General features: G+C 47.5%; 6 protein-coding genes and 1 non-coding gene across 7 annotated transcripts; 6 read left to right on the plus strand and 1 right to left on the minus strand.

Annotated features, from left to right (window-relative positions):
* Window positions 1-721: 721 nt before the first annotated feature.
* Window positions 722-1,075, plus strand: FOBCDRAFT_263807 (uncharacterized protein; the record flags this gene model as incomplete). Its single annotated transcript, XM_031189458.2, has 1 exon — window positions 722-1,075. One exon carries the CDS (start codon window positions 722-724, stop codon window positions 1,073-1,075), a length of 354 nt encoding a protein of 117 aa, XP_031033443.2.
* A 164-nt stretch (window positions 1,076-1,239) lies between these two features.
* FOBCDRAFT_322604 (uncharacterized protein) lies at window positions 1,240-1,975 on the minus strand (the record flags this gene model as incomplete). Its single annotated transcript, XM_054706777.2, has 3 exons — window positions 1,240-1,739; window positions 1,811-1,840; window positions 1,898-1,975. 3 exons carry the CDS (start codon window positions 1,973-1,975, stop codon window positions 1,347-1,349), a joined length of 501 nt encoding a protein of 166 aa, XP_054562752.1. The 3' UTR covers window positions 1,240-1,346.
* An 894-nt stretch (window positions 1,976-2,869) lies between these two features.
* FOBCDRAFT_230685 (DHS-like NAD/FAD-binding domain-containing protein) lies at window positions 2,870-4,292 on the plus strand. The gene has a single exon (XM_059609841.1). The coding sequence runs from the start codon at window positions 2,962-2,964 to the stop codon at window positions 4,255-4,257; it is 1,296 nt and encodes a 431-aa protein (XP_059467817.1). The 5' UTR covers window positions 2,870-2,961; the 3' UTR covers window positions 4,258-4,292.
* A 208-nt stretch (window positions 4,293-4,500) lies between these two features.
* On the plus strand, window positions 4,501-5,682 carry FOBCDRAFT_230686 (uncharacterized protein). The gene is made up of 2 exons (XM_059609842.1): window positions 4,501-5,196; window positions 5,248-5,682. Exons 1-2 carry the CDS (start codon window positions 4,674-4,676, stop codon window positions 5,520-5,522), a joined length of 798 nt encoding a protein of 265 aa, XP_059467818.1. The 5' UTR covers window positions 4,501-4,673; the 3' UTR covers window positions 5,523-5,682.
* Window positions 5,683-5,836: 154 nt separating this feature from the next.
* FOBCDRAFT_t179 lies at window positions 5,837-5,922 on the plus strand. Its single transcript has one exon. It is a non-coding gene; the product is annotated as a tRNA-Tyr (tRNA).
* A 196-nt stretch (window positions 5,923-6,118) lies between these two features.
* Window positions 6,119-8,457, plus strand: FOBCDRAFT_263810 (uncharacterized protein). The gene is made up of 4 exons (XM_031189464.3): window positions 6,119-6,368; window positions 6,414-6,820; window positions 6,865-7,837; window positions 7,889-8,457. Exons 1-4 carry the CDS (start codon window positions 6,321-6,323, stop codon window positions 8,423-8,425), a joined length of 1,965 nt encoding a protein of 654 aa, XP_031033449.2. The 5' UTR covers window positions 6,119-6,320; the 3' UTR covers window positions 8,426-8,457.
* Window positions 8,458-9,712: 1,255 nt separating this feature from the next.
* Window positions 9,713-11,809, plus strand: FOBCDRAFT_263811 (fungal trichothecene efflux pump). Its single transcript, XM_031189465.3, has 3 exons — window positions 9,713-10,005; window positions 10,057-10,351; window positions 10,405-11,809. The coding sequence occupies exons 1-3, from the start codon at window positions 9,844-9,846 to the stop codon at window positions 11,697-11,699; spliced, it is 1,752 nt and encodes a 583-aa protein (XP_031033450.2). The 5' UTR covers window positions 9,713-9,843; the 3' UTR covers window positions 11,700-11,809.
* Window positions 11,810-12,307: the final 498 nt, after the last annotated feature.

A 12,307-nucleotide genomic window follows, 5' to 3' on the forward strand; every position in this document is an offset into this window, starting at 1 on the left:
TGAAACGTTGCCTAGCTTTTACGCTTTGTAGTATAGAATACGAGGTTCTGTAGATCCTCATTCCCAGAGCACGATTTATACTTTAAACCGTCAAACTCAGGCTACAACTCAATAAATCTGCCGTAAGTAGTACAGTGACTTGAGTTACCTAATCTCAACAGACTTCGAAGACTTTGTCTTCGGATGAAGCGGAACAATTGAATCCAAGACAAGAACTAAGAGCATAAGCAAATAAAACCATAAGTACGAAACCTTAACAAGTAGTAACTGCCACTCAGGTGACTATCGGCAGTTAAGAATTAAATTTAGAACTTGCTCGGATACTACTCCAGAGGCTAGGAAATTAAGTAATTGCTTTTTAATGCCCAAGATATAGACGGTGAAAATAAGTTTCAGCCACAGGTTTTATTTCTAATGTGGTACTGGACTTCGTGAATGGTCCAAGCATCTTACCGACTTTACTCTCGAGCCTTTGCAAGGGTTTGCAGTTATACGGGGGTACAAGCTTTCAGCCACAGGTCGTAGCTGTAAATAACACATCAAGCAACTCAATTCTACGTTCTATGTCCTGTCTTGATATCTCATTATATATAAATATCAGTCTATTGCTCGTCTAGAAAATAGATCATCACTCACACACATTCTCTTCAGTCTTCTACAGCATCTTCAATCAACTTACTCAAAGTTACTCCTCCAAGCAACCCTCAACCAATTCTTCACCATGCGTTTCACCGGCATCACCGCAGTCTTCCTCGCAGCTCTCGTGACCGACCACGTTCACGCCAACGAGCGCTGCACCAACCAGCTCACCAACGACTGGTCCCGTCGCTACGAGGCTTGGTCCAACAGCTGGGTCCCCAATGCCGATGCCGTCTGCGGCAATCTCTGGTCTAACCTCGGTCAATACCCTGAGTGCGCTGGTGTGAGCGACCAGTACTGTGGCTACGACAACAGCGGTTCTTCCCTCGTTTGGGCGTTTACTACTGGAAGTGGTTGTGAGGCGCGATCGGTCATGGATTCTTGGTATTGGGCTACTAAGAACCAGTGGGGCAACATTGATTGCAGGCAAGGATAGGCGGTAAGTCTCTCCGTTATAATGAAGATTTGTCTATTCTGACTTGGGGGTTTAGGACAGGGGATGTCACGGTGGCGGGGAAGGAAGAGGGTTCTGTTCGGATTGATAGGCACCTAAAGATTGTATACGTGCGGCTGAAGAATGCCATTGGCTGTATAGGGTTACTATAATTCACACACTTAATCAAGATTTTGTACGAGCTTGAAAGTGTTGTCATATACACTGGGCTGATCGAGAAGTGGACTTTCCCCTACCAGGGATAGACATTTTCTCATCTTTGAACAGGCCGTCTTGGTAATAGAACACCATCATGGCAAACGCCATATTCATAGAGTGAACTCAAGGCTTGATGCAACAGGGGCTCAATACCTTGCTCATCCAGGACGGCGCCATCAGGTGTTGAGAGGCTAGACCCTCCGATGTCTGAGAGTATCAGGGCACGGGTGTTTGCATACTGAATCTTGCCGTAGAGCTTGGGGATTGTGAGGCCCTGAATAGGTCGCAGTCTGTTGTACGCGATGACTTCATGGTCAAACTCCTCTTCCCAGTTCTCTTTTTGACGTTTCAAGACGATCTTGCCTGGTAAGAACCACTCGGGGAATTTGCTCTGCAGCCATGAACCAGTGGCTTTCGATATAATCTTGAAGAAGGATTCGATTATTCCCTAATGAACCTCTTGTGGATTCTCAGTCGTAGGACGTTGAGATGAGCATGATCTGATGCAGTTCCACTAACTTGAATAGTTCGAGTGCCAAATCGCGAGTGCTGGTGTGCGAGGTGGTTAGCAGGTTAAGGAGGAGTCGGGTAGACGATGTAGCTCACCATGGCTGCATGAAGTGCAACTTCTCCGTCCGTGCAATTGCCCGACTTACTTGTGGTGCTTCCATCGGAGTATTGCATTGTGAGATTGTACTTGGGTGTTGGAATGAACAAGTGTTTTGGATGTTTTGATGACTTTTGCGCGGAGGTACTGACAATCTCGCGACGCGTCAAGCAGGTAAGAAACCGTAAGACCTCATCCTAAGTGACAAAAGTACTTAAAGGAGGTTTAGCATAGCATAGTCTGCCTTTAGTTTACTCGTTTCATTTTTCTTTTCTTTTTTTTTTTTTTTAGCAACTTTGCTTAGCGTCAATAGTTTTATTGCTCCTTAGTGTTAGAATAGCATATAGAGGGAGATCAACCTCAAGATTCGCAATCTATCCCACTCGGGCATCCCACATTATCCGAGTGGGATAAGAGCAAACCTCATCAAAGGATCAAATTTGTCAGGGCTGATTATTCCTTTCCCATCATACGATTGTGATGCTATATATTTGGCCAGTTACTTAATCATTCCCGGGTTGCATTTGCCTGCAGTCTAAATCAACTACAGTCGAACAAAATCATCATGAGAACAACCCTCACAGGAACCGCCTCTGTCTTAGACACAACTCTTACACGCCTCATAGACGATGTTATAGAGAATGGGTCCAGTTTTCTTGCCGATGATGAGAACTTACAGCACTATAAACAACATCTAAGCCATCTTGAAACAGCATCAAAGATAGCACTGCTCCGAGAATGCCTGTGCGTGCGACCGCCTTTGCCGCTTCTACTGGAGGATCTCTTACAAAATATCGATTTTATTCTTACGCGTGTTCGGCAACATAAGATCCTTACTCCAATTTTCTCACTGTCGCCTTCGCGCTTAATCAAACATGGTGATTGTGGGGCAACGAGGATCCATCTCTGGAGAGGCGATATCACGACTTTGACTGGTGTAACAGCCATCACCAATGCCGCGAACAGTCAGGGCCTGGGATGTTTTCAACCAACTCATCGATGTATCGACAACATCATCCATGCTGAGGCAGGACCACGGCTACGGGAAGAGTGCTTCCAGCGGATGCAGGCCAGAGGGAAAGAGCTTGAGCCTGGAGAGGTACTTGTCACTGAAGGTCATGCTCTCTTCGCTTCTTCAGTAATGCATACCGTTGGGCCACAGCTAAAGAGAGGTGCTTCACCTACAGAGACCGAGAGAAGGCAACTGGCGAAGTGCTATGAGTCAATTCTTGAAGCGTTGGAGCTTTTACCGTCTGACGAAGATGGTAGCAAGTCTATTGCTCTTTGTTGCATTTCGACAGGCTTGTTTGCATTTCCAGCCGATGAAGCAGCTGAGATAGCAGTGTCAACCGTCACGTCCTGGCTTCAGAAGCATCCGTCAACGACGATTACAGACGTTATCTTCAACACGTTCACCCAATCAGATACCGAGCTGTACTCGAAAGTTCTTGGACCTTCACCTACAAAATCGATCTCGCCCGTCGAAAATACGCCGCAAGGTTCTCTCAGCTTAGCACGCGAGTGGCTATCCTCAGCAGAAGCTGTCCTCGTCACAGCCGGCGCAGGTCTATCAGCCGCAGAAGGCCTGGACTATCACTCCCGAGACCTCTTCAAGAGGAACTTCCCAGGATGCCTCAAATTTGGTTTGACATCACTATACAGTGTCTTTGGCTTCAACGACTGGCCTTCGGAGGAGCATCGATGGGGATATTTCTTCACTCATTTAAATATGGTAGCGAACTGGTCAAACACGCCGACTTACCAAACTTTGATCCCATGGCTGAGGAATTTTGGGCAAGAGGCGTTTGTGCGCACGTCAAATGCTGACGGGCTGTTTCTCGCCAATGGCTGGTCGAAAGAGCGACTTTCTACGCCGCAAGGCTCGTATGGATATTTACAGTGCCTGAATAACTGCAGAGTCGACGCTGTCGTGTCATCGGCTCCTCTTGTAGCTGATGCAATGCCTCACATTGATAAGGCGACGCAAAAGCTGATGGATTCAAGCAAAATTCCTCTCTGCCGGTTCTGCGGCTCGAAAATGAGTATCTGCGTTCGAGCGGGCTCGTGGTTCAATCAAGCGCCCTACCAAGAAGGCGAAGCTCAATGGAAAGCATGGAAATCTCGGGTTCTAAGAGAGAACAAGAATTTGGTGATTCTGGAACTTGGTGTCGGAATGAATACGCCTGGAGTATTGCGATGGCCGAATGAAGATTTGGTGATGCGAAGTGACGGGCGAGTCAAGCTGATTCGTGTTGGCATGGGCCCAGAGGCGATGGTGCCATGGGAGCAGGAAGATGAGGGTCTGAGCACTTGTATTCAAGGCGACATCGGGCGCGCGATTCCTCTGTTGCTGGAATGAAGCGGCGATCGCCAATTATTTGTAGAAGAATTAATAGAAGCCATAAAGAATGTAGATCATTCACTGCGCCTCAAAGACAGCCCTACGTTAATTTTATGTCGTCACAAGGGACTTTCAACCCATTCTGAATAAGTCACGCGTCATCAGCTGCAGCGCAAACGAGGCGCATGATGCCAAGCGTGGATACCACTGTAGTTCACCGGCATATCCGTGTGGCTGTGAAATTTACCGCCCCAAATTTTCTACTAAAAACAACACGCAGGCCAACATTTCAATCCTCAATAATTTCCGGCTTTCGTTCGCGAATTAACAAACAAAGCACCGGATATGGTAGTGTTATAGCAAAAAATGGGACTGGAGGCCCTGAACAAGCTCGCCTCAGCTGGTGAGGCTGTTTATCAGAACCTCTCTAAAAAATGGTGATTTCCGAAAAGCTCCACTGGTGGGATAAGTTACTGATTGTTAAAAGGGATGAGAGAAAGCGACGACAGGCGGAAGAGGCATGGCTTGCGAAACACGCTGAAGAAATCCGTCAGCGAAATGAATTTCTTTCTCTCGTCACGAGTAAAGTCACAGGCGATTCAGCGCTCGAAATGGCACCTCTCCGCTGCAACCCGCGCGAAACTCAAAGAGCAGTATTCCTCGTCACAACGCCCATCTCCTTTGGCGTACTTGAAGTCTCACAGTCAAGCTATAAACTATTAGCGAGACATGTCGGCATGAGTCTGAATAGCGTGAGTCATTGGGCAGTCTGCGTTATTGATAGAGGGCTGGGGAAGTGCTATTGCTATGATTTAATGAGCGATCGGCTGGAGTTGACGATGTTGGGGAAGAATTACTTCAGAGTTGCTGTTATTACGGAGGAGTTTGTTGAGACGTGGAGTTCCTGTTATTATATTGGCGAGACGACCAAGTCGCATGAGGAGATTCAAGCGATAGGTGAGTTTATTTGCATAGAGAAGGAGGGGGCGTTTACTGATTTCGGAGTAGGACAGCATCATATCGGATTGAATCCTCGGTATAAACTACTGTCGAATAATTGTCAGCATCTGGTTGACAGTCTTGTCAAGGAACTTTGCAATGGCAAAGTCATCAGCCAGGCAAAGCTGGACGAAGAGTTGTCGCTTGCGTCACCAAAGATTGCACGCGACTTACTTGTTGGGAGGATAAGGTCGAAAATGGATGTCGGTGGGGAGACCGAAGACAGTCCCTCGATCAAGGAGCATTTGGAGGCGATCAAAAGTCACTGGAGCGACAGAAAATAATTCATCATGATACCCAGGGTAGGTTGTTGAATGATAAGGCATTAATGTCTTGATACCCGCGCTTCGGAATTAATTAGTTGTAGAGAAGACTTCAAAGGGAATAAGAAGTAATTTATCATATTAATTAGGATAAGAGACTAAGACCTGAGTTTTCCGATAATCTGCCTCGTGAAGTCAATTATGCATGTGAAGATGATCACTAGGGTTGAGAAAAGGAAAGGACAGCGACAGAGGCAATAAGCGAGACATATCTATATATACTATAGTCTATGGCTCTGCTGTCACCAATAGCTATTCCTCCGCTTCGGAGACCTCCCCGAATAGCTCAGCTGGAAGAGCGTTCGGCTGTAATTGTTAATCTGACACCGAAAGGTCACTTGTTCGATCCAGGTTTCGGGGAGCTCATATTCTATTTTTGCATTTTTCCACACTCGCCCCAGCACTTATGCCTCCATTCATCCAGACCAATGCTACCTGTCCTGTAATTTATGCAATCCACGCCATTTTTTTCTTTCTTGCGCCATTCGTGCCACTTGGCCCATATTTGGATATTAGGCAAATAGGAGCTTTGCTGCGTGATAGTCTCTGGTGACGATGTCCAGTCAAAATGATTGAATCTGAGGGGTTTCAAGTGCTGAGATGAGAATGTGCTGACGCACGTCATCTTTTGATATGGGGAGGATGCGTGAGGGTGAAGTTGGTGGTCAGTCGTCTCGTGAGATATTGGGTCATTTATTCTCTCCCGTCATCGATGACGGTTCTCAAACCTAGCATCAATTTGTAGATACGACTGCCAAAATGCTAGCATCTCTTCCACCAGAAATCCTTGAAAATATTTGCGACAAGGTATATAGCTCACTGATACATATCAATACTGGCTGACAGTGATAGCTGAACGGTATCGACCTCCAGCGGCTCTCGCTGACGGCAAAATGGCTACATAAAGTAGCTTTTCGCCAACTCTGGCGCTCCATGACTATTCAGCCATATCCCGAGAGCGAGCGACATTGCATAAGCCCTTATGGACCATCGCAGCCTTGTCTTCAGTATACGAGAGAGCTCCGCTTTGATCCTGGTGTCGACGCAGACCCGAAACGATGTATCCATGCGAGTGACTGGCTTGGTTACATGGGCAACTGGACCGAGAAAGTCCCTCTTCATCAGTATACTTGGGAGGCTAGGGGAGATAGCTTTGGGCTTGAGGGTGGAAAGCTTCTTCGCGTGAAGTTTGAGTGTCTTGCGCAGAGGGCTGTGATATTGCTTAACCGTTTCAAGGACGGGCAACTCGAATCTTTCAGGTATGAGGCATACGTATCAGAGGGCATTTTCTAACAGATACTAGTTGGAACTATACATCGTGCATACCCTCTGAGATTCTCGAGATTCTGAGTCTCAAGCATTCCTCCATCCAGAGTCTTAGCCTCGTCACGGACCCTTTCTGTAGTCGATTCAACCGTTGGAGCCGAACAGCTGACATAGACCTCTCGGCATTTCATAACCTTCGACGACTCATCTGGAAAGCGCCTATGGGTTGTCATTTTGACAACATTGCTAGCCTTGTTAAGGCCAATGCGAGGCAGTTGGAGGAACTGGAATTGGAGCTACAGGGCTGGTCTCAAGATCGAGAGAGTCGCGAGTCCACGGTGATTCATCACGAAGATAACCCTGAAGTATGGGATAAGATACCAGCGAGTACTATGCTTGCTCGGCAGATGTTTGGTCTGCAGGGGGCTGCTTCGGAAGCAGCTGAACGGACATGCTTTCCGAACTTGCGGAGTCTAAAATTCACCCGGGTCCCTTTGAGAGATGAGAACACTGGTATACAGGTCACAGCTTCTTCCATTAACCTTAATGCTCTCAGGCACCTGTCGTTGAGGATGTGCGCGTCCTGGATGCCCTTCCTATCTAGCATCATGGAATCGCAAACGCCACTTCAACTCAAGACTCTCGAAGTACTGGACTTCTACCTGGATACGCCGCACGAAACCGCAAAGAGCAAAGCCGCCACCATCACTGAATTTATCGATTCCTTCAAGGGACTCGAAGAACTTACCGTTAGTATATGCGGTCCAACGTCATCTCTTCAGTTCTGGGAACATGTCGCGGGCCATGCGGCAAGCCTGAAAAGATTTGTGTATCATCAGAGGATCACGGACCAGGATGAAGAGCTGTTGAACTCGCGCTTGGGTAGAGATTCATCGGATTTAGGGATATCGTCTGAGGACCGAAACTGTATTCGGAAAGACCCTTCACAGAATCCGCTTTCAAGACTCAACCTAGAGTTCATTGGGTTGACATGTGCACCGAAGTACCTTGTAAGTGACCATAATTACTATTAGGATGTGAATGCTAAGCAATAACTGCAGAAAGATATTCTGCTTCCCTTCGTGGCCAAGCGGTCACTGAAAGTGCTTCACATTCGACACACAGGAATGAATTCAGGTCCCAGTGCATCCTGGGTCTTCAATCACGCCCTAGAGCTCAAGATCACTGAAGGAGAAAATAAAGGCGTGCCCATCGACGACACAACAAAGAGTAGCAACTCACTCAACGACGATGCCGAAGAAGATGTATATCTTAGCCTCGAAGAGCTCGCAACCGCTGTGAGAGAGAGAAGAGAGTGGAAAACACCACCTTTGCAACAAAGCTTCCGAGAGTTTGCGAACTGGGCCTTTGGTTCAAATGGGATTAAGTCCCTAGGATATATTGTTGCGGGTGACCTCTCTCATTGGAATAGGTATTCGGCTAACAACGCCTTGATTTGCAGAGTGGTAGGAGGGGAGAGGAGATATCGTGTTATCAGTCAGGAGCGCGGAGGGCCGGAGTGGCGAGATGTGAAGAGCAGATATGGAAGTGCATTGGAGGCATGTCCGGTGGAGAATATTGTTCCCGAGTACAACTAGTGACTTTCCTTCTTTGAGAGCATACATTACTGACGAAACTTGCTGGTTACAATCTTCAATAAGCCCCACGGACATCTTCCGAGTCAAGTCTCAAGCCCCGCAGAGCTCTAGCCTGCCTGCGCTTGTTGTTAAGATTCTTAGTTTTGAACGGTGCTTAAGTATAGTCTACACGAGAACGAGTACGCGAGCGAACAACCGATCGTGTATAATGATGACAAGGTGTCTTAAAGCTTTCAGCCTCTATGGTAATTGCGAGATAATATAGAGTAATTCATCAAGTCTTTAATAGTCTCAGTGCCTGTATGATAACCGTTTATATGGACAGGATTAGCGAAGGGGAATCAAGGACATAGTGAAATCCTTGTGAACTTGTTATGCAAGGTAATGATCTGAGTTAGTGCAAAGACTTGTTAAAGCTGTCAAGGACTCTGTCCAAGACCTGCCAAAATGCTGCATATCACCTATTCCTAATTACACGATTCGAGTACCACGACTAGACGAGGCAATCTTGAGTCTGTGCGCATGGCAATCTCTCGGTAAAATAGATCTAGACAACTTGGCAACCCATCAATAGCAAGCTATTCTCTACAGACTTCCAGGTTCCATAGGCCCCGCGAACTAATTGACGGGGAACCCTGCTTAGAATTGAGGCAAGCTTTTGGGACATTTGAACTAAGCAGGGTTCCCCGCGCTTGACCCCATGGGTTAGCAGGTTAGGTCCGCGGGGCCGAGGTCGCATTAACGCGCTAAGACAGAAACGGGGATATACTCCGTGGTCGCAACCCGCTACTTCTGCTGGAATTTTGAGACTCTTTCTGCTCTTCAATTTATCTGAAAGGCCAGACAGATCAAGAGGAAGGGGTAAATGTACCCAACATATTCAGTTCTGAGACTCCTTCTACCACACTGAAGCACCAGACATTGAAGTCGAGTGTACTTGTTCATCTCTCCGGAATATTAAGCATCATTTTAAAAAAGTAGCAGGTTGCGATTGGCAGATCGAACTACGTGGCTGTCCTGCAAGGTGGGTTCCATCTCCCGAGGCTAGACTTGATTCGTGTTAAAGGTGCCGAAGAGCCGATCGCAAATGACTTGTAAGGGTCATTTGCTATCACAGAAACTCTGGAAACTATCCCATTTTATCTCTCTCCGTGGCTACTTATCAATTCCTGCCATTCAAATCAAGTCTAGACTCTCAATAGCGTATCCTGACCCCTCGTTTTATGAAAGGGTGCCTCGGCACCTTGAAGTTATCGATCGGAGCAGTGGCCTTATAAGTATGATAAACAGTCGATCACTGTAACATAATAATAATTAATTTAAATAACTCCTTTCCCTTACCAACTCATACTCACTGAACAAATCAACGTTCCTCGCAACCAGATATCCTATTGCACTATCCCATCGAAGACATTGCCATGGGTCCGAAGCAATTGGACGCCCACGAAGGCAGTGGGCAGAACTCCGAAAGCGAGAAGCCTACCCATGTAGAGACTGAGCATGCTGCCGTCACTTATGGCCAGGAGAAGGACGCCTTTCAGGCTCATGCGGATGAGTCCGGTGAGGGCCAGTCTACGAAGGTATACAGAAGACGAGCCCAGATATTCAAGCATACTAACACTCATTTTTAGATGACAAAAAGACGTTTCATGGCCCTCGTTTCACAAGCCTTTCTCTGGACGGGCTCCCAGATCCCTGTTTATCTATTCGGAGGTGTTCCGCCGTACATCTATGCTGATATCGGGGGACATGATCGTTGGACCTGGTTTGTTCTAGCCAACCTTCTCTCGCTAGCAGCGGTCTGTCCGTTTGTGGGATCTCTATCGGATATGTTCGGCCGTCGATACGTTGCGCTCTCCGGCGCGTCGTTTATCGTCCTTGGAATGATCGTCTGTTCTACCGCTCACACAATGAATGTCTTTATCGGTACGCCCTCCACCCCTTCACATTTGACAGATTAAGGCTAACTAGTGATTCAGGTGGAATGGTCTTGGCGGGAGTCGGAGCCGGTATCAACGAACTCACCGCCCTAGCAGCAACTTCTGAGATGGCACCAACTGCCCAGCGTGGCAAGTACGTCTCCATCCTGATCTTCACAATCGTGCCCTTCTGTCCATCTGTGCTCTGGGCACAGCTCATCGCTGCACACTCAACATGGAGATACATCGGCCTCTTCTGTGCTCTCTGGGCCTTTGTCGGTCTTGTCTTGACAGCTTTGTTCTACTTCCCACCGCCTCGTGTCAACTCAGAGGGCCTGACGCGAGGAGAAATTTTGAAGCGCATTGATTTCGTCGGCGGTTTTCTTAGCATTTCTGGTATGATCTTGTTCATGGCTGGATTGCAGTGGGGTGGATATATGTATTCTTGGAAGTCGGCCCATGTCCTTGTTCCTTTAATTCTTGGAGCGGCTCTGGTGGTCCTCTTTGTCATCTGGGAGGGCTTCTTTGCGCCGCATCCCATGTTTCCCCGCCGCATCAACCAAGCGCCTCGGATCCTTACCCTGACGCTCATCATCACCTTCATCTCTGGCGCAAACTTCTTTTCCATCCTCATGTTTTGGCCTACGCAGGCTTTCAACGTGTATGGTCATGACCCCGTGCAAGTCGGAATCCGAGGTATTCCTGTTGGCTTCAGTATCATGGCTGGTGCATGCATTGTTCTCTGGCTCCTGTCTGTGTTTAGAGGTGCAAACAGATCACTCATGGTTATCTCGAGTATCCTGATGACGGCTGGATGTGGCGCCATGTCAGTTGCAAGGCCAGACAACATGTCCACCCTATGGGGAATTCTCGTCCTGGCTGGCCTGGGCATCGGAGGAATCGTCGTCCCAGCAAGTATCATCACGACAATCATTTGCCCCGACGATCTCATCGCGACTATCGCAGCGCTTACTCTGAGCATCCGCGTCATTGGCGGTAGCATCGGTTACACCATTTACTACAATGTCCTTGTGGCCAAGTTCACACCTGCTGCTATACACTACATTGGTGGCGCGATGGTGAAGTATGGCAACATCACCTCAACTGAAGTCATCGGGGAGGTCATTGGGTTGACTAGTATTTCTTTGCTGGACGAGATTGCCGAGGTACCAGGTATCGCGGGAAATGAAGCGCTGTATAAGATTGTGATCCAGGCTGGCCAGATTGCCTATGCCGAGGCATACAAGTGGGTGTATTATGTGAGCATTGCGTTTGGTGCGGTTTCTGTCCTCGCTTCTCTTTTCTTGGGAGATATTGGGAAGTATATGGATGATCACGTCGCTGTGGTGATGTAAGGCTGTTTTATGTACACAGGCATCGCGGTGATCTACTACAGGCCATGAGAATATGGGTTATGTAGCTAAGATAGTTGATGAGAATACGATTCAGGATCATTCCAGTTGGGCCTCATGCAAATCACCAAAGGCGGTCTTCCTAAAGGTGTTTAAAACACAATCAGAATGTGACTTTCGGTCGCGGATGAGCGTACAGGTGGCTTATATCACATGCTATCTCACCTCTGACACTAAGCGCTGCGCATTTCCAAATCCAGCATGTTGCTTATAGCTGAAGTAATACTCACCACGCCATCCGCATGCTTACATTCCTTCCTTAGCTTCTTACATAACCTTCCCAAAATATCAGCATGACAGTCAGGAATTTGAGAGGTAAGCCAGGACAGGGATGTGAGGCTATGCTGCTGTGGCTTGAACATCATACGAGAATGGGCCAGCTGAGGATGCGCGATTTGGAGAGTATGTAGGTTTGTTTCATAGATGTCCGGCTTCATCCGAAATTTTGATAGTTTCATGTAGATTGATTCATGCAACTAGATGGAGGGGAGTGCGCATGAGCTATGAAGTGAGTCGAATTTGAGGAAATGTATTGGGTCAGTCCAATTTTG

The sequence above is a fragment of the Fusarium oxysporum genome, chromosome IX (genome assembly GCF_013085055.1).
Source record: "Fusarium oxysporum Fo47 chromosome IX, complete sequence".
In the NCBI taxonomy this organism is placed as follows: domain Eukaryota; kingdom Fungi; phylum Ascomycota; class Sordariomycetes; order Hypocreales; family Nectriaceae; genus Fusarium; species Fusarium oxysporum.